This window comes from Myotis myotis, unplaced genomic scaffold (assembly GCF_014108235.1).
Source record: "Myotis myotis isolate mMyoMyo1 unplaced genomic scaffold, mMyoMyo1.p scaffold_m19_p_15, whole genome shotgun sequence".
Taxonomy (NCBI): Eukaryota; Metazoa; Chordata; class Mammalia; order Chiroptera; family Vespertilionidae; genus Myotis; species Myotis myotis.
In genome coordinates, this window is record NW_023416319.1 from 16,932,030 (window position 1) to 16,952,905 (window position 20,876).

Genomic DNA, 20,876 nt, shown 5'->3' on the forward strand with positions numbered 1-20,876 from the left:
ACCTGGGCATGTGCCTTGACCGGGAATGGAATTGGCAACCTTTCGGTGCACAGGATGATACTCCAACCAACTGAGCCACACCAGCTAGGGCTGTTATAATTTGATTTTAAAAAATAGTTAAAACTTTCATCAATATCACTTTGTGTACAAGGGATGAGACTTCAACTCTTATGTTCTAAATGGCTACCTAGTTATCACTATACATTTTGTTCTTTCCCTTTGTTCTAGAAAGCTTATTTTGTCAAATATTAATGTACACATACATGCATATATACACATATATATGTGTACATATATATATATGTACATATCCGTATATATGATCTATATCTGAACTCTTCATTTTGTTCTACTGATATATTTTTCCATTTCCACACTATTTTAAATATTTTTTTGGTAGGGTCTAATATCTGTTAGGATTAGATTATCCTTGTTGGATTTTTTTTTTTTTTTTTTTTTTTGGTGTGTGTGTGACATCTCTACTTCCACTCAACCACCCAAGCAAAAATAAATTCTTTTCCTTTTCAAAAGTTTTTGTGGTTTTCATTATAAAGTTCCCACACAACTTTTATTATATTTATTCCTAACTATTCCTAAATATTCTATGCATTTTGTTTTTATTATGAATAATCTCCTTTTTCAGTATGTTTTCTAGTGGGTATTTTAATCATGTACAAGATTAATCTTTTATAAATTTTGGTCATTTTGTTCTAGTACAATTTTATTGTTGATGATAATGATTATCTGGGGTTTTGAGGGTTGTAGTCTTGTTATCTTTATTCCTGATAAGAAATACTTTCAGAGAATGTATCAGTTGACCTATAAAAGAAGTTGGCTAAAATGACTGAACTCAAGACAGCCAAGGCAAAGTTTTGCTTTCTCTCTCTCCTAGAGCAGTGATGGCGAACCTTTTGAGCTCGGCGTGTCAGCATTTTGAAAAACCTTAACTCTGGTGCCGTGCCACATATAGAAATTTTTAGATATTTGCAACCATAGTAAAACAAAGACTTATATTTTTGATATTTATTTTATATATTTAAATGCCATTTAACAAAGAAAAATCAACCAAAAAAGTGAGGTTTGCCGTCACTGTTCTAGAGATTGAGTGAACGAATGAAAGAATTTTTCAAGTGTTTTAAAAGAGAGATAATGGGAATGAGTGTGCATTCTATAAGCAATAACAATAAAAAAAAAGTGAGTTTACAGTATAAATGTCTGGTGCTTTGAGACTACAAAGTGATATAGCTTTATTATTTATTCAGCCTGTGTGTTTTGAGTTCTTGACTGTGCCCTAGAATGAGGTATCTCCAAACTTCTAGGGAAGCTGCTTTACCACAGCACTTGATAAAGAGCAAGGTCATTGTTTTCTGAACTGAGAGGAAAAGTTTGTATTAGAGCAGGTGGAGCCCGTGTTGACCAGTGTGGTCTGTTTCTGGACAGCTGCAGAGACGTGATAAGCTACCAAGAGAGGTACTTGTCATCCCTGGAGGGAGATGGCATGCACCCATTCCTCTTAGGGCATCAGGGCGCTAGGGCCAAAGTTCAGTGAGAGTATGGCTGCTTGGATGGTGGTAGGGCTGTAGTTCATGCTTTGGGCTGATTAACTGCCAGCTGGACAGTGGGATAAGTTTTTGTCAGTGACACAAAACTTCATTTTATCAGAAACTTAACCTTAACCTCACAGCATCAGAGTTTTTAGCATCTATCAAGAATGGGAATACCATGCCTAGAAAAATGAGGCTTAAATGTGTGAGTGCCACAGTGTTCAGCGCATAGTAGGCACTCAATAAATTGTTGTAAAGTAGAACTTAATTGCTTGGCTTCTCCGCGAGTCAATCTGTATATGGCAACAGTGGAGGTGCGGCCTAAGGGCAAGAGGGAAAACACGCTGCTTAATTTCTCTCACCTGCCCTGGATGTTTTTGGAATCGTGACAGCAGAACCTGTGGGCTTAGGCCTGGGTCTGCACTCCCTGCCGGAGAGTCTCTTGATTCTCTGAAACACAAACCGCTAAGGTTTGCTGACCTTCCGGCCCAGGGCAAGTCCCATTCAGTTTGGCTGTTCCTAACTGATCATAGCTTTGTTGATGTGAGTAAGATGAACTGCTTTGGTTCCTTGTGATTTGTTAATGGTCTTATACTTGTGCTTGAAGGCATTTTGGCCACTTTTAAACCACAAACAAATGATTTGCTTCCCTTTAGGCCTCTTGCCCAAACAGTGAACACTGGTAGGTATCCTGAGGGTTTTTATTTTTTCTTGTTTTTTTTTTCCTCCAAGCAGACACAGAGACAGCCTGAGTCAGTCATCTGGCTTAAAATCAGTTTTGTTTGAAGGCTTTATTAAGCCTGGGGAAATAGAAATATCTTTAATATAAAAATCAAGGAAAGGTTTCATATAGCAATCTTTTAAGTTTTCCCTAGAGCAGGGGGGAAATTGACTAGTTCAGTCTTCAAAAACAAAATAGTGAAATTGAACTCTGTCAGTTTATAACATTGGCTAAATGCAAGTAGTTCGTGTGACAGGTGGAAGAACAAAGATGCTATCTACAGATATTCTGATACTGAAAATTAACAAGAGCAAAGAAAGGAAAGAAAGAAGTACATCTGTGTATGTACTAGTAAACCTATTTTTAAAAAATACTTCTGCCAGTCTTATGTTAAAGAAAGCCTACTTAATCCTCCTCCCAAATTAAGTCCTATATGTTTTCAAACTTGAATTTTATTTTAAATATCCTTTGAGCAATACCTGGGTGCGCTTGCATTTGCCTGTGATAGATTTGCCTGGAACTAACAATAGGTGTTTAGGGAGTCAGGCTCTGAGGTGTTTGCCCTGGCATGTACATTCATTCCTCAGACGGGGTCTGGTAGGCTGGGAGCACTTTGAGGCTGGGGACCTGGGGTATCTATTTCAGTGATGATTAACGTCCAGAGTGGTGAGATGGACACAGATAAGCAGAGTGTGTTTGTTTGTTTTAAAATGATTGCGCCTAAGAGCATTTTCTTTTTTGGGCCCAGAAAGCATAAAGTTTCCTTTCCTAACTCTGAACAGAGAAGGTATTGCGGACTGGTTACATTTAATGCCTAAAACAAATATCAACTTAAAGTAACTTTGCTTTCTCCTTCACCTTTCTGCCTTACCTAGGGAGGAGAGTCACTTACTTGTTCTCCAGTTCATTGCAAGGTTTTGTATACAGGCTTGGCAAAAGTAGGTCTACAGTTGTGAGTATGCTGAAACACTGTATATTCTTGTATTATTTATTTATTAATTATTATTAGGTGTTTTATTAACTGTAAACCTACTTTTGCCCACCCCTGTATGGATGTTATTAATCTTCAGTCGTTTTGGGGAAGCCTTATTTTTAGTGGTTCTATGAGTTAATAAAAATTGAGTTCAGTTTACATGCTTATAAAATAAATAAAACAATACACCTGTGGAAGCAGGAAATGGTCTAGTGCAGTCAGTACCTCCAAATGCAGACTGGAAGAATGGAAGGGGCCTTTTCCTCCAAGACCGTGAGAATATAGAAGCTGCTTATATCCTTTCCAGTCTTGTAAAACTTGAAGAGGAGGGGGTGAATTTGCTAGCTTTGAGGGCAGAAACATGGAGAAACCCAGAGTCCTCCCAATCTGCAGGATGAGCAGTTCCTATTGGAATGATATTTGAAGCTATTGCAGTACTCCATACTTTCAATTTTCTGTGTCTAACACCTTCACCTGAGGTAAAAAGTTGTGCTTGAGCTGCTGAAGTCAAACTGACAGTGAGGTTACTGAGGCAACATACAGAGTTAATTTGACATAGAAAAGAATTACCTTTGTGTGACAGCTTAACCTTAACTCTGGGTTGACTCTGGCATTGGATACATTTCTGGTCTCAACTCATAACCATGGAACAGGGAGGAGTTCAGGTAGAGTCTTCTGGAGGCCAGGCTCCAGTAAATTTTGAAAATTTAAGATGAAATAAGCTGTTTGAAAATGAGAAAGTTGAGTTGAATTTTCAGTAAAAATTGGCATACCCCCGACTTTGATTCTTAGAAACAGATTTTTGTTAAGCTCCAGAATTTATGTCAGGTGTGTCAACCATCAGGCGAGGTTGAGAATCCCAAGATCTGGCTTATTCTTTCTATTCAGCATTCTTGCTCAGGTTTGACCAGGATTCAGCTGGAACTGCAGTTGTAATTTGTAGAAGCAAGATGGCTGGGCTTTTGAATCCTGAATCTTTTGAATCCTGAATCATGTAAATGCTTGAACTGTATCTAAAACTGAGTATGAGACTATCTGGAGAACGAATTTATTTCTTGTTAGTGATTTGGCATCTTGTCTCAACTTTGAATCAGTTCTTCATTATATTCAAACTGTCCACATTGCCCTCCTTGGAAGTCTGGGCCACCCAATGGGCCCCCGTGCCTGCCCCTCTTTAGCCCACAATTAATTGCCAGTACATTCTTTCTTCTTCTCCTTCGTTTTGGTATTTGACATGAGTTCAAATTGCTGAGAAAGGTGACAACTGTGAAATGAAGACAGGGCTTGGAGACACCTTAAAAAATACATGCAAAGGCCACTAAATGACAAGAGCAGACTGCCAGGCTCTTTCAAAACATCACCACGTCTGTTGACTTTCCATTCCTTGTCCACAGCACAAAATTGGAGGTCAAAGAATCATAGGAGTTAGAGATGGAAAAGACATTTGGGGTCAGCCAGTTCATCCCTCCGCCTTCTCCTGCCCCTGATTCCAAATCATTCCGTACATTATATTTCTCCTCCAGCTCTTGTACAGTTTTCACGGTCTTCACTCAACCCCGGCCGTCACCTTTGGGGAATGATGCTGGAGGCTCTGTCCAGTTTCCCCGCAGCAAAGAGAGAGATTGCTTCTGCCCCCAGTGACATTCGTGAACTTCTTTGTTGGTGGTCTCAGCTGAGAGGCTGAAGGCTAACGGCAGTCTCTGCTGCCTGGGGATGGGGCTTTTCTAGACAGGAACGTGCATACAGTGTGTGATGATGTTGGGGAAGGGGAAAGGGCCAGGGTTCAGTGTAGCCACTGCTGAATTGGTTCCTAGACTCTTGTTTTTCAGGGCCCTTGACCTGAAAAGAGGGGTGTGTGTGTGTGTGTGTGTGTGCGCGTGCCCGCGCGCGCTAGGTATTGGGGAGGTGGACGGGGATAAGGAAATTACACTGAATAGGAGTTTGCTAAGAATTCTACCTTGCAAATGGGTGGGTTAAACAAACAAATTAAAAAGCAACAACAACTAGTCCTGTGAAGTCGTAGAGCTTTGTTTCGAGGAATGCATGTTAGGGAAGAAAGTGGTTGGCGGCTACTGTTCAAGAGGCTTTAGCTTAGAGTCCAGTTGAGAAGAACCGATGGGCTGGAGGGAAGTGTTTTGGACTAGGGGACACTGTTGCTTTCGGTGGGTCTCCCCTTGTTTTAAGTAGCAGAGAAAGAAGTCCTCTGTTTACTGGCGGCGTGGTTTGGCAGGGAGAATGGTCATTTTTAGAGGCAGCTTTGGAAGGTTACCCCAGCTCCCCCTCTTGTTCTAGCAGCTGTTGGGAGCAGTCTGAAGAGGGTATTATATTTCTTCTGGTAACTCTGCCAAGAATGAGAGGAAATCCACAATCTGTGGGCTTTTTGGGGGGATGGGGATGGGGTGGCAGGTGATGGGACAGGGAAATGAAATTGTTTTATAATAAATATGTTGAGATACTGTTCCTGGAAAGCTGTTTCACTGGAAGGAATGGTATTTCCCAGCTCTGTAATGGACTCTGCCAGTACTTCTCTGTCTTCCCTGTAGCCCCCATGCTTCTTTGAATTTTCGTTAGAAAGTCCATATGGAAAAGGTGGGTCAAGATGCCGATACGGGTGGTGTGTGTGCTTAAGAGAGGCCTTCCTCTAGGAGTTCCTAAAGGAGAACTGCTCATTTATCACTTATCTTGGCTGTAGTTTGACTTTATCATAATGGCCTAGGAACTGGAGATATAAAAACTTTCTGGGTGGTATCTAGTTCATGTTCTCTCCATCCCTTCATCCCAGGCTGGAAGGCACCAGGGATTTGAAACCTGGCCACTAGGGCTAAGAATCTGCTTTGGTGATTAGTATGGAACACCGTTATAAGATTAAAAACTGTGAGAGGACCCCGAGAAGCAGAGTAGTGTATTCCTCTCACATTTCAGGGAGTCCAAGGAAACGTCATTTTGAAGGTATGAGAATAAAGTCCACTTTTGAGTCTGTTAGTGCCCAGTTCGGGTTTCACTTCGAAGATGGTCTAGTTCAGTGGTCGGCAAACTCATTAGTCAACAGAGCCAAATATCAATAGTACAGCGACTGAAATTTCTTTTGAGAGCCAAATTTTTTAAACTTAAACTATATAGGTAGGTACATTGTTATTAACTTAATTAGGGTACTCCTAAGGCTTAGGAAGAGCCACACTCAAGGGGCCAAAGAGCCGCATGTGGCTCAAGAGCCGCAGTTTGCCAACCACGGCTACTATAAAGAAATAGTAGCATCTTTCTTGCTGTTGTTTATTCTCAGAAAGTGCTAGATTAGCCTTGGATTGTGGAATTCTTGAAAACTGATTCTGTGACCAAATGAGTGTGGGAAATGCTGTTTTCCACATCCCCTCTCTTGGGTAGTCACAGGCCCATTGGTAAATTAAAGACAACGAGATGGCCCTAGCCGGTTTGGGTCAGTGGATAGAGTGTCGGCCTGCAGGCTGATGAGTCGCAGGTTCGATTCTGGTCAAGAGCACATGCCTGGGTTGTGGGTTCAATCTCCTGTGGGGGTGTGCAGGAGGCAGCCGATCAATGATTCTTTCTCATCATTGATGTTTCTAGCTCTCTCCCTCTCCCTTCCTCTCTCAAATCAATAAAAATATATTTTTTAAAAAAAGACAACGAGATGTTCTCTGATAGAGACCCATTTATTGCCCAAAATGTTTTTATTATAAAATTCTTTTTTTCACTGATCAATATTCCTTAACATCTTGCAGAACGCGCACACGGTCAAGTGTTCTGCAAATACAGACCTTGACCAACAGCAGGAGGAAATGAATGTGGATGTGAACATGACCATAAATCCTGAGCTCACCAAGGGATCAGGGTCATGCCCAGTGCTTCTGAAACTGCTTTGGGCGGCTTTGCCCTGTGGGTGCCACATTAAGATACTTTATCTGCTCAGATCCCTCCCGGGAAGCCTGTCTAGCATAAGGATTTGGAAGCCTTGGTTGGATTCCTGAAGATGTGCTGTATTACACGTTTTTAGGAAGGGCCTTTGGAGCTTGGAGGTAGTATGCCCAGGCTCCTGGAAGTCTATAGATATTTTTGAAACTGACTTGCCGAAGGGAAACTGCACTTTTGAGAACTTGTTTAAGCAGTTCCTCTCCAAATACCTATTATATCAGGACCATGGTTCTCACCTTTTGTGTCGAAGACATACTTTTGTGTATGATGTTAGAATTTTTGATAATACTTTAAAGGATTAAAAGGTGAAAGTCTTTTTTTAAACCAAGTTTTAGAAAGTTGAAAAACTAGTTTATATACTTGTTAACCTTCTGGTGTGTTCCTATTTAAGTAGAACTATTACTGCCCTGACCTTGTTCTCTTATAATATACTTTGAGGTAAAGTTTATATCTATTCCTCTGAACATGCAATCTTCCTCTTATTTGTAGCAACTATGTCACGAGTCACACTGTGGCTCAGTGGTGTGTCTCACAGAAAACTTTATAAAAGTGTGGCTCTTTTTTGAATGAAATTCTATAAATTGTTTAAAATTTGATGGCACACTTATTCAGGGTTCCTGGTATACCACTGGTTGAGATCCACTTTTAGAAGTACTAAGAGGTTTAAGACTTGATCCTCTGGAATTTATGACTGTATTGGACAAACACGACATACAGCTGTGAAAAGCTAACAAGGCTAGGTTTATGATAGATTCAGTCTATGGGCTCACATGAGAGGGATAGGAATGTTTGGAGGGGTTAGTGAAGTAGAGGCTTAAGCTGGATTGTGAAGAATGGGTGAATTTGACAAGTGCCCAGAAGAGGGAAGGAGGCATTTGTCAAGGAAAAAGGTAGGCTGGTGCTGGCATATAGGAGAAGGTATGGGTATAGTTATACATGTAGAAGAGATGGGCTTGGCTAGAGTTCACTTGCATAGTGTGGAGCCATGGAAGGTGAGGTTGAATGAGTAAGGTGAGCTGTTGTTTGGAGGCCTTTCCTGGGAGATGTGAGTCACTCCATGCTCTCGGGCATGGTTCTGTCCTCAGGCTGGCATGTTCCCTACAGTCTCACTTCACCTTGCATGTTTGGGTTACTCCTTCTTCCCTGACCAAAAGAGTAAGCAATTTAACACAATATAATGATTTTTCATTGATTTTTTTTTAAACCTAATTATGGACATCTGCTGCTGAGGGCTATTGGCGGATTTAACTTAATGCCAAATATAAAGGAAGAGTTAGAAGTTTCTTTCTTTCTTTCTTTCTTTCTTTCCTTCTTTCTTTCTTTCTTTATTTTTATTTTATTATTATTATTATTAGTTAAGGTATTACAAATGTGTCCTCATCCCCCCCATTAACCCCCACCCTCCCCCCCGACACACACATTCATGCTCCCATCCCCCTGTTGTCCATGTCCATTGGTTTGGCTTATATACATGTATACAAGTCCTTCGGTTGATCCCTTCCCCTTACCCCCGCCCTCCCCTACTTTCCTTCTGGGGATTGATAGCCTGATCTCTGTTTCTCAGTCTTTGGGTCTGTCCCTTTTCATCAGTCTATGTTGTTCTCTATAATCCACAAATGAGTGAGATCATGTGGTATTTATCTTTCTCTGACTGGCTTATTTCACTTAGCATAATGCTCTCCAGTTCCATCCATGCTGTTGCAAAAGGCAAGAGTTCCCTTTTTTTTTACCGCAGCACAGTATTCCATTGTGTATATGTACCACAGTTTTCTAATCCACTCATCTGCTGATGGGCACTTAGGCTGTTTCCAAATCTTAGCTATGGTGAATTGTGCTGCTATGAACATAGGGGTGCATATATCCTTTCTGATTGGCGTTTCTGGTTTCTTGGGATATATTCCTAGTAGTGGGATCACTGGGTCAAATAGGAGTTCCATTTTTAGTCTTCTGAGGTAGCTCCATACTGTTCTCCACAGTGGCTGCACCAGTCTGCATTCCCACCAGCAGTGCAGAAGGGTTCCTTTTTCTCCACATCCTCTCCAGCACTTGTTGTTTGTTGATTTGTTGATGATAGCCATTCTGACAGGTGTGAGATGATACCGCATTGTCGTTTTGATTTGCATCTCTCGTATAATTAGTGACTTTGAGCAGGTTTTCATATGTCTTTCGGCCTTCTGTATGTCCTCTTTCGAAAAGTGTCTATCTAGGTCCGTTGCCCATTTTTTTATTGGATTGTTTATCTTTTGTTAAGTTTCATGAGATCCCTGTAAATGTTGGAAATTAAACCCTTATCGGTGGTATCATTGGCAAATATGTTCTCCCATGTAGTGGGTCTTCTTGTTGTTTTGTTGATGGTTTCCTTTGCTGTGCAAAAGCTTTTTATTTTGATGTAGTCCCATTTGTTTATTTTCTCTTTAGTTTCCATTGCCCTAGGAGCATTATCAGAGAAGAAATTTCTTCGGCATATGTTTGCGATTTCGCTGCCTGTGGATTCCTCTAGTATTTTTATGGTTTCCCTTCTTACGTTTAAGTCTTTTATCCATTTTGAGTTTATTTTTGTGTATGGTGTGAGTTGGTGATCTAGTTTCATCCTTTTGCATGTATCTGTCCAATTTTCCCAACACCATTTATTGAAAAGACTGTCTTGACTCCATTGTATGCTCTTGCCTCCTTTGTCGAATATTAATTGGGCATAGTGGTTTGGGTCGATTTCTGGGGTCTCTATTCTATTCCGTTGATCTATATGTCTGTTCTTGTGCCAGTACCAAGCTGTTTTAAGAACAGTGGCTTTGTAATACAGTTTGATATCTGGTATTGAGATCCCACCTACTTTGTTCTTTCTTAGGATTGCTGCAGCTATTCAGGGTCTTTTTTTATTCCAGATGAATTTTTGGAACGTTCGTTCTAGGTTTGTGAAATATGCCGTTGGTAATTTAATGGGGATTGCATTGAATCTATAAATTGCTTTGGGTAGTATGGACATTTTGATGATGTTGATTCTACCAATCCATGAACACGGTATATTCTTCCATCTGTTTATGTCTTCCTCTATCTCTTTTTTCAGTGTCCTGTAGTTTTCAGCATGTAAGTCTTTTACCTCCTTAGTTAGGTTTATTCCTAGGTATTTTAATTTTTTTGGTGCAATGGTAAATGGGATTGCTTCTGTAGTTTCACTTTCTGTAGAAGTTTCTTGTATTAGGCTGTTTAAATACTTCTACTTAAAGCCAAATTATTAATTTAGTAGAAGAGTTGGTGGGTACAGACAATGTGGGGGGAACTCTGCTTTCTGGAGAGTAAGAAGATCAGAGAAATCAAGAGATAGTACTAATTTAAAATTCCAGGCCCCCAAGCATCATTTTGCATAGTCCTGTTTCCCCTCCTTAGCCAAGTGCTCCTTGAGATGGCCTTGTCCATCACCTGTGGACAGATACCCTCCCTTTCTGAATTTTCAAGTCAGCAGGAAGTTATGTTTATGGTAATCATGCCAGTCATGCAGGTGGACAGCTTGGGTGGCATCAAGGGGAGTCAAACTTCAAGATAGAGCAGGGAGGGAAATTGATTTGTGATGCAGGCGTTTTCTGATCTTAGGGACCGTGCAGGTTTAAGACCTCTATAATATAGACACACTTTCCTTTCCTTTACCCCCCAACCATTTTTTTTCAGACTAGGTTTATTTATTTGCTTTTGGTTTGGAGTGTGAGGAGGGGTGAAATGAAAGGGGACTCTAGATAATTGCCTAGATTAATTTCTATCCCTCTGGACTCACTTGTTGCCAAGATTTTAAGGGGTCCAATAGCTTACTGTGGGTGCATGTTGGTTGTTTTTGTTTAAAATAGGTCATGTGCCCAGGAATGCAGTCAAACTATAATGGTGACTAAGTGCCGGAAAGCTGAGAAGAGGGGGCCCAAGTGGAAAAATGAGCCTGAGGCAAGAGAAGGAGGGCTGGGAAAATGGAAGTTCCAGTAGGCCCATAGGCCAGGTTAGAGATTCCTCCGTGCATAACAGCCATGCAAGAGGCTTATTTACAGGGCACCAATCATTTTTGGAGGGAGTACCCCCACTTCACACCAGTAACTGTGTTGCAGAAACGGCCAACCAGAGAGCATTTCAAGGATGGGAACCAGGGTCCTTGTTGAATTCCCAGGGGCAACTGCTCCTGTCTTCTCAGGCACTTCTGCTGCCTTGTTTTACTGACCCTCTCTGACTGGACCACAGCAGGTCCCCACAGGGAAGGAGGGGTACTTGCTTTCAGAGAAGGAAATTTTTTTTTTAAAATATATTTTATTGATTTTTTTACAGAGAAGAAGGGAGAGGGATAGAAAGTTAGAAACATTGATGAGAGAGATTGATCAGCTGCCTCCTGCACACCTCCTACTGGGGATGTGCCCTCAACCAAGGTACATGCCCTTGACCGGAATCGAACCCGGGACCCCTCAGTCCGCAGGCCGACGCTCTATCCACTGAGCCAAACCGGTTCGGCGGAAATTTTTTTAATTCTTGATTTTTCAGGCATTAAAACCAATGAGAACATGAAAATGATTTGTCTAGCTAGGAAACCATCAGAGATGATTGAAGAAAGAAGAAAAAAGAAAAGGGATGAAAAAGCCTGGTTGTTCAATTGCTCTTAACAAAGTGGTACTATATCTCGGCTGAAAGCCAAATGGAATGGTTTAAAACAGTTGAAATGTGGTTTGAAGGACCAGAAGCATTCACTGTGGGAGAGGAAGCCTGTACCTGCTATTTGGTCGCAGCTTCTAAAGTTCAACTCTGAAAGTTTCTTGCTGCTCTGATCAGGCCCTCAGGGCAGTGCTTTGACCCTTAGTAAAGTGTCACCAAATTGCAGTTAAGTGACCAGGGAGATGAGAGAAGTGTTGTCCTTATCCCAATTCAGGAGATCTACTGATTCATTCCCCCTTGTTTCCTTCCTGTTATGATCCAGAACATTCAATTTTGGTTTTATTCCACCTATGAACTTAGACCTAACCGAAGAGGAGAGGTTAGCTGTAAGCTATCTTTTTATTTTTAAATTTAAATTCTTTATTGTTTAAAGTATTACATATGTCTCCCTTTTCCCTCATTGACCTCTCCCCAGCTGCTCCGCCCCCCCGCCCCCAGCACATGCCCTCACTCCGCTACTGTGTCCATTGGTTATGCTAAATTATCTCTTTTATATCTGGGCTGTGCAAATAAGATTTGACAGGAAATCTGATCTTTTTCATTAAGAGTTCAATTCTTTTGGTCCATCCTGTTGACTATTTTTTTTAAAAAATAATTTTAAAATATATTGATTTCAGGAAGGAATGGAGAGGGAGAGAGAGATAGAAGCATCAATGATGAGAGAGAATCATTGATCGTCTGCCTCCTGCATGCCCCCCCCCCCCCTCAGGGATTGAGCCCACAATTTAGGCATGTGCCCTGACCGGAAACTGTGACCTCCTAGTTCATAGATCAATGCTCAACTACTGAGCCACCATGGCCAGGCCCTGTTGACTATCTTTTACTGTCCTCAGTTCTCTGTCTAGCTGGTAGTATAGGTTACTTACTAGTAATGTGAAACCAAGGACCATAGTCACCCAATGGACAAATTCAGTAATATATTTTAGCTTTAGCATGTGTGCACCCAAATATTAATCATTCAGCCTGAAAGAGGACTGTTTGACATTAGAAGAACAATTTCTAATAGTTATAATTGAATTAGAAGAAAAATGATTAATTAGCTTTTAGAGATGGCACCATTAATGGATATTAATCACTACATATATTTATATTCATGTAAAATTAACCTTTTTGTAGTGATTTATAACTCATACTGTACTTTGTTTTAGGTGTCATCTTTAAAATACCACAATTGTGTGAAATATTACCCTTTCATAGGCAAAGAAATTGATAACTAGAGAAATTAGATAACCAGGTTTGGATCCCAGTTTTCTAAGTTTGCATTTTATACTTTCCCCATAACTGCATTTAATCTACTATTTAAGGGTAAATTGAAAGACCTAACACAATAATTATGTGATATATTTTTTTAAAAATTGCTCACTTCCTAAAGTACCATCTATTTACCTCTTCTGACCTGTTATTTATGGAGACATAATTTTATGTAGTGTCTCCTCACCTTTACTTTATAAATTTGACTTAGTTTTAAAATTACCATTCCTTGCTATAATAATTTCCAAAGTATTTTGCAGTCCTCACATTTATCATTTCTAGTGGGCAATATATTTCATTGTATTAGTATACCATTCTCTCCCACAGACAGACATTTGGGCTATTTTCAGATTTTAGCTCTAATGTATAGCTGCAACTATAAATATCTTCATAAAATATATTTTTTGTTTGAATTATGTCTTTGCGCTGCAGTGCCCAAAGTGGGAATGCTGGGTCAGAAGCTATAATTTAACAACTTTTCTCCATAGAATTCCTTTCTGAAAAGCTGTGCCAGCATACTGCTAGCAATGCATAGCCAAACCAAATCCTTCTGTCAAACCAAAGTTAGTGGTTTTCCACTTAATAGATGTGAGGTGGTACTTTTAATAGTTGTTTTTAAATTTTATTTTTAATAATTGTTTTAATGTGCATTTCTGTGAACTATTATTGTTGTGGCTGTTTCCCTAGTGTTTTATCATGTGAACACTGTGTGACTCTTCTTAGCTGCTTTTGGATATGGATGACAGTGTATTGGAGACAGGGTGTTACCCTGATAGGTTTTTACAGTTTCTTAAAACTTTTAAGCATAAAACTTTTACTTATGGTATTAACTGTTAATTTTTCCTACTGTGTTGCTTTCATTTTAATCTCTTTTTTCTTCTGTGCAGTATTTAAACAACTTTTAGTTAAAAACCTATTTTAAATTCACTTTCATTTTGGGTGAGATTATTGTGATATGAGATGATAATTTAAATTCAGTTTTTGCTCTACTGATATGCAATTTTATAAACAGATTTTATGTTTAGCTCTGTGATCTATTTTGAATTAATTTTTCCTTATGGTGTGAGGTAGGGGTCAGGGTTCATTTTTTTCCTTATGGATAGTCTGTGCTTCCAGCACTGTTTGTCATCCTTTATTAAATTGCTTTAGCATCACTATAGACCCTTTAAAGGAAAAGCTGTTCTCCTTGGATTTCTTAGATATCCTAGCATGGAGAGAGAAGAGTTATTCCTTTCTTGTCTCCTAGCCCCTTCATTTATATCCAGATATATTCTGGATCAGCGGTTCTCAACCTGTGGGTTGCGACCCCTTTGGGGGTCGAACAACCCTTTCACAGGGGTCGCCTAAGACCATCAGAAAACATATATAATTACATATTGTTTTTGTGATTAATCACTATGCTTTAATTATGTTCAATTTGTAACAATGAAAATACATCCTGCATATCAGATATTTACATTACGATTCATAACAGTAGCAAAATTACAGTTATGAAGTAGCAATGAAAATAATTTTATGGTTAGGGGTCACCACAACATGAGGAACTGTATTAAAGGGCCATGGCATTAGGAAGGTTGAGAACCACTGTTCTGGATGTTCCTGAGTCCTGACTTGTAAGCCCATGGAATTTTCTCTGGTTGGCAATGAGTTGTAGTGACTGAATTATCTGTTCTGTCCGGACACAGGATGGCCAGTGTACCAGTAAAAGAACGAGTGAAGGTGTCTCAAAACTGGAGGTTGGGGCGCTGCCGAGAGAGGATTCTGTTGAAGTGGAGATGCAGGTAAGTAGCCTTTGACTCTTAAAGCTACCTGGGACAGAAAAGCATGCTGGGAAGTGAAAAATCTGGTCCTAGCTGGAGTTGAGTAGCCTTTCTTGGATAGATGGCCCTGGTGATCCTTTAGATATGACAAAGGGGACATCAGAGGGACAACTTTTTTCACATTTATCAAAAGGATTACAGAAATGGTATTTTAACGAATTCCGTATTTTTATGATTATAAAAACAATAAATGTTTATTGTAGAAATTTGAAAAAAAATAGAAATGTTTAAAGAAGAAAATAAAACTTAACTTATAATCCTACCACTCAGAGGTAACCACTGTTAATGTATCTCATCAAAAGAAATAAATGAAGCCAATATTTCAACCTATCTTGTTTTACAATGATTTTTCTTTAAATCTTCTACTCTAGGGAGTTACCCTTTTACTCCTGGCTTCCTATAGTTCTTTCCCCTACTTTATTAAAAAGCAAAATAGAATCTAAAGGTTTGTCGATACATGTTACAGGAGGCAGAGCTCAGAAAAAGTGCTAGGAGATTTAAATAATGGCCTTGGAACTACTAATGCCACAGATTTTATGCCTTATCATAATAACTTTTTCAAAGTTATTACATGATTCTCTACCAAAAAAACTGCTCTTTGTTGATTGGTTGGATTGAATAGGGAATATCATGATTGCTCATCTGTACCTGTACTGATAGATATAGAGGCCAGGCTTCTTCATCTGATGACCCTTCTCGCTTGTGTCCAGTTTCTGCTGGTTTTATTGACATCGGCTGCTGTGAATTAATGTGATAGTGGTGATGGTAAAGAAACCACAGGGGAGAAACGTGGATTTTTATGATGAAGGACTTTACCCTTTGCTTCCCACTTTTGTCTTTTAATACCAGAAAGTAGAGTTTATTTCTCTATCAAGGTTTTGTCCCTGGCATTTTTATTTTTATTATTATTTTTGGCTGGTTTAAAGCAGTTTGGCAAATAAACACACAAAACAGTTACCAGGCTGCCCTGGGATTCTCCACTGTTCACCTGGCATGAACCTGGTTTCTTGTCCTAGGCAATGGCTGTTTACCAGATGGCTCTTAACACGAATTTCAAACCCCTCTGCTTGCTGCCCACTTGAGTGTGCCACAAACTCATGCAAGGGGATGCTGAAGAGGAATGTGCATAATGAGAGAGAATGCAGGCATCCATACACACGCTACACATGTTCCATATAATATATGCGCACACTTGTAAAAACCTCACAAGCAGAAACTCAGTTATTACAGAGTCCAAGCTGCATTTAATGGCCCGTCAAGTCAATTTGCAGAACTTTTCCACATTCCCATGACGCTTATATTAAGGAGTCTGGGGAAGAAACACAGCCCAGTTTGCTCAGACAGGCTTGGCAGTGAGAGGTGGTGTCTGTAAATGGGGATGAATCAACTGTCCCTATGCTTTGCTTGGGACCTGGTAGCCTCAGAATCCCTAGTAGCACAGGACAGGCTGCTGGGAAGTCTACCTTGGGAAAGGGGCTTAGGCCCCACAGAGAGCTGGTGTCTGGCAGGGCCTTCTTTCTTCTTAAATCTCACTCTGTGCCATGGGACTGGTCTGTGGCTTCTAACTTTTTTTTTTCTTGCCAGTATCTATATACCTTTATCGCTCTTTTTTTTATTATTTAAAGTTTTACATATGTCTCCTTTTTCCCTTCTACCTTTCTTCTTGCCAGATTGTAGAGGGAAGCTTTAACTCTGTGTGGATTTATTTTATCTGCTGCCTATGAGAGCTATTTCTCTGTAGCCCCTGTAGTAAACTGCCCTAGGGACTGTGTTTTTCCATTGCTACTCTTACCCTGTATCCTCTCATACATTTAGAAATGTAGATATCCCCTGTGAGGATCTAGGTAGCTAATCAGTACATTATTAGCATCCTTTCCTAAATGGCTGTATTCCTTTCACTTATACTAGTAAATGGCCCCTTTGCACTAGAATGACAGGGGAAGGGAGCTTTCCTGGGATCACTCTTCTTCTTTCTCTATCATACCCTAACCAATCTATTGGGAAAGAGACATGTATGGGAGTCTTGGAACCTTGAAACTTAGCAAATCAGTGAGGATACAGAATGAAAAAATTTACTTCATCAGCGTGGAAGGCTTCTTTTAGTCTCTCCCCACCCCTCAATCATTGCATTTTCTAAGCTCTGCCTACCCAATAATTTAAATTGTAAGCATTCTCCAACTAAAAGTGATATTTAATTGGTCTTTTAATTCTCACTCTTCTTAGGTAGTCCAAAGATGACTAGATCAACACAACATTCAGTCACTCTAGTTTTCTGAGGGTACCCTAAGGTCATTTTGAAGAAGGGGAGAGTGAGGGATAGACTTAGCCTTGCAGGTCATCCTTGCTAAGTTGGGGATCAGTCAGCCTCTCCAAAGCTTGGAATTAGATTTTCATTCTGTATCTTGATGATCCTTAAATTTTGTTTTTCATTTCTCTAGTCAGATGCCCTGGATGCAGCTAGAGGGTGATTCTCTGTACATATCCCAGGCTAATTTCATCCTGGCCTATCAGTTCCGCCCAGATGGTGCCAGCTTGAACCGTCGGCCCCTGGGAGTCTTTGCTGGGCATGATGAGGACGTTTGCCACTTTGTGTTGGCCAACTCACATATTATCAGTGCAGGAGGGTAAGTGCTAAGGTTTCTCCTTCCAGCCTCTTAGGATTTTTCAGGGACCATCTGCCTGTCTCTGACTTTTCTGTCTCAGCTCCAAAGGGATGAGGAGGGACTAGAAGGAGTAGTGGGTTTTTCCCCCCATTCAGAGCACAGAGATTTCCCAAAGGCCCTTACTAGGGTTAGCTGGGAAGGAAAACAGGAAGAGCCTTTAATGAAAAGTGAAGCTGGTCCTGATACTCTCAAGGGGGAATTTGTTTTGTCTCTCAGCTCTGTTCAGCCCCAAGTATACTGAAGAAGTAAAGGTATCTGGAAGATCAGACTGACCTTATTGGACTGAATTGCCTACAGCTTAGCAAATTTGGATGTCGTTGGAGTCTTGGGCTGTTTCTATAGACTTGTTCTCTTCTTACAGAGAGAATAATTGGCTCTTGGGGTGGGCTCCTTATTTCTCTCCTAGAGATGGAAAGATTGGTGTTCATAAGATTCATAGCACCTTCACCGTCAAGTACTCAGCTCATGAGCAAGAGGTGAACTGTGTGGATTGCAGAGGGGGCATCATTGTGAGTGGCTCCAGGGACAGAACGGCCAAGGTGAGATGGTCACTCCCTTATACGGTTATTCCCTCTGTCTATAGGGAGTGGGTGGGAGAGGGTGGATAGGGCCTGAGTCTCGGGATTGGCTGAGAGCATTGGGTGGGGGTGGGGGAGACAACACAATAAAGGACTCACTTATGTGCCTCTGGCATGCAGCTTGCCATGCCAGGTTGTCTCTTTGCCAGCTGGCCTGGGAAAAGAGTGGACAGTGGCTGGGAAGCTTGCCACTCACTTGAAATGTGGCGTGAACTCAAAAACAGAGGGCCTGGCCAGCTTTTCCTCTCTGAGCTGAGTTTCCTCAAGTTTGTGGGTTAAGTTCTGACCCCAATATTTTATTTAAAAATCTCCCTCTTTTTACTTGCTCTCTGTTTGGGGAGGTTAATTTTTCACCACCTTGTTTATTAGCAATCAGGCTGATAATTAAAATGTGTTTTCGCTGCTCCTCTGGAGAGTGATGAGGTCAGTGAGCAGCAGAAAGATGACAAGAGAAGGGTGTTATTTGTTGCGTCATTGCCAAATTGCCTGGTCTACAGTCAGACATCTGCCAAGTCCTAACAGAATGAGACTGATAGGTAGTGTGCCCTCTGCTTTGTGGACTCAGCTCATCCACATTTGGGTCAAATAGGCTTCCACCCATGAGATAGAGAACTTTCTCCATTTCTGTGTCCAGCAGCCCGAGGCAGGGCCCACACATGCCTGGTCCTTTGGGGCTGCCGTGGGAATTTTGCTGACAGTTCAGTTGATGGTGCAGGAGGCCTGATAGTATCTTGCTTGTCTGTTTCCCAGCATCTACAGACTTCCTAGTGCTAACAGGAGCAAAATGCTTATCCGTGTCAGCAAATAGGCCTCTAAGACATAAAGGGAGAGGACTCAGGAGAGGGAAGTTTCAGTTTTTACTCACTAACTTTTCTTACTCTGAGTATCCTCTGGTGACTACTCCTTCATGGAAAAATGTCAGTAATTTATATAAAAAGAAGAACTAAATATATTCATTTCTATTTGTGGAAGTTTCTCCTTCATTTGCTGTTTTCTTCCTCACACATTATACTCTGCCAGAGACATGTGCACCAGCACAGGGAGCCTGAAAAATCTAGAAAATTTATGAACCAACATGGAAACTGAATTTCCTATTACCTGCTTCCCACTCCTCTACTCTGTACTTCAGATTCCTGATCGGTCACTGTGTTTGTACCATTCCTTGAAAAGAGACTGGCCTTAAGTTGCTATGCTGCTCAGAAGTCAGTTTTCATAAAAACCTTTTTGTGGTACCTGTGACCTAGATCATCCCATCTCATTGTTGTATCTTCTTGTCACAGCTTTAAGCTTCCCCTGGCTCTTCCTTTTCAGTGACACCTCTTTTATCCTATTTGAGCTGATACCCTGAGCAGTATAAAATTAGGCTTTATGACCACAGCAATTTGAGGATTGTATATTGTAAAACATTATAGCAATTTTATCTGGGATATTGGGTTAGTTTCATGTTTTACCAACTCAGCCCTACTTAGTGACTTAGTTTTTTAAAAAGTATTGAAATAGGTAATATTGAATTCTAAAATCGTCACTGCAGTATATCCTGTTTCTTTTGAGGATTTCTTTTAGGTCAGTGACAGAATTCTCCCTCCTGGTTCTTCAACTTCAGAAAGCTAGTCAGTTCTTTGGGGTTCCCCTATGACCTCCAGGCTAGCTCATCTTTTCTGGATTTCTGGGTGCTGCTTTTGTTTCTTCCTTTCTGATACTGTCTTTGCATTTCACCACCTTTGTCTTCCTGGCCCATTTCTTTCTTTTATTATTAAAAAAATATTTTTAATGATTTCATATAGGAAGGGAGAAGGAGAGAGAGATAGAAACATCAGAGATGAGAGCGAATCATTGATCAGCTAACTCCTGTACACCCCCATAACCCGGGCATGTGCCCTGACCTAGAATCGAACCGTGACCTGGTTCATAGGTCAACACTCAACCACTGAGCCACACCAACTGGGCTTCCTGACCCATTTCGCTATTACCCACAGTTATTCTTTATAACTGACTCTCCATTTTCTTTTGGTGGCATGTGCAATTCTACAGCTGCTTCTTCAGATTTCTGATACACCTAAACCTACATAAGAACTATCATGTTTGCCTGTAAACATCTATAGCAGTGGTTCTCAACCTTCTGGCCCTTTAAATACAGTTCCTCATGTTGTGACCCAACCATAACATTATTTTCGTTGCGACTTCATAACTGTAATGTTGCTACTGTAATGAATCGTAATGTAAATATCTGATATGCAGGATGGTCTTAGGCGACCCCGTGAAAGGGTCGTTCGACCGCCAAAGGGGTCGCTACCCACAGGTTGAGAACCGCTGATCTATAGCCCATTTTGAGGGAGTTCCCTAAATATGTACTGTGTCTTAGGATAGAGGTTTGTTTTATTGGGGTGAAGGAAACAAAAACATTTTCTTTGTAAGATCGCTGAGCAAGGAACTGCCCAGAAAGCCCTCTTCCCTCCCCTCCCAACTCTAGTTTCTAACTTACTGTGACTCAGCGCGGGTTGCTTCTCTGGGCTTTAGTGGGGCTGGTCTCACCTTCAGATGTGACAGGATGGTAGCTTATGTTCTTGGTGGACCTGGGCTGGTACTGACCATCCCTTCATTTCTTCCTTTTTCTCTATTTCATTCATTTTGATATGTGTCTATACAAGGCATCAGGGCTCTTCAAAGAGGAGGAAGATATAATCTCTCTCCTCAAGTGGTACTGAGACATGTGTGCACTATG

The 20,876-nt window shown here is 40.7% G+C and overlaps 1 protein-coding gene across 2 annotated transcripts in view; it reads left to right on the forward strand.

Moving 5' to 3' along the window:
• Window positions 1-20,876, forward strand: part of FBXW4 (F-box and WD repeat domain containing 4) — a 79,477-nt gene that overhangs the window by 2,601 nt on the left and 56,000 nt on the right. The window contains exons 1-4 of one of the 2 annotated variants that reach the window (XM_036336235.1): window positions 13,052-13,076; window positions 14,779-14,874; window positions 17,352-17,537; window positions 17,983-18,115. In XM_036336235.1, the coding sequence (XP_036192128.1) occupies window positions 14,780-14,874; window positions 17,352-17,537; window positions 17,983-18,115 (414 nt within the window). In that variant the 5' untranslated portion in view covers window positions 13,052-13,076; window position 14,779. Of the gene's footprint in view, window positions 1-13,051; window positions 13,077-14,778; window positions 14,875-17,351; window positions 17,538-17,982; window positions 18,116-20,876 lie in introns of those variants that run through there. The other variant, XM_036336234.1, reaches the window with a different exon arrangement.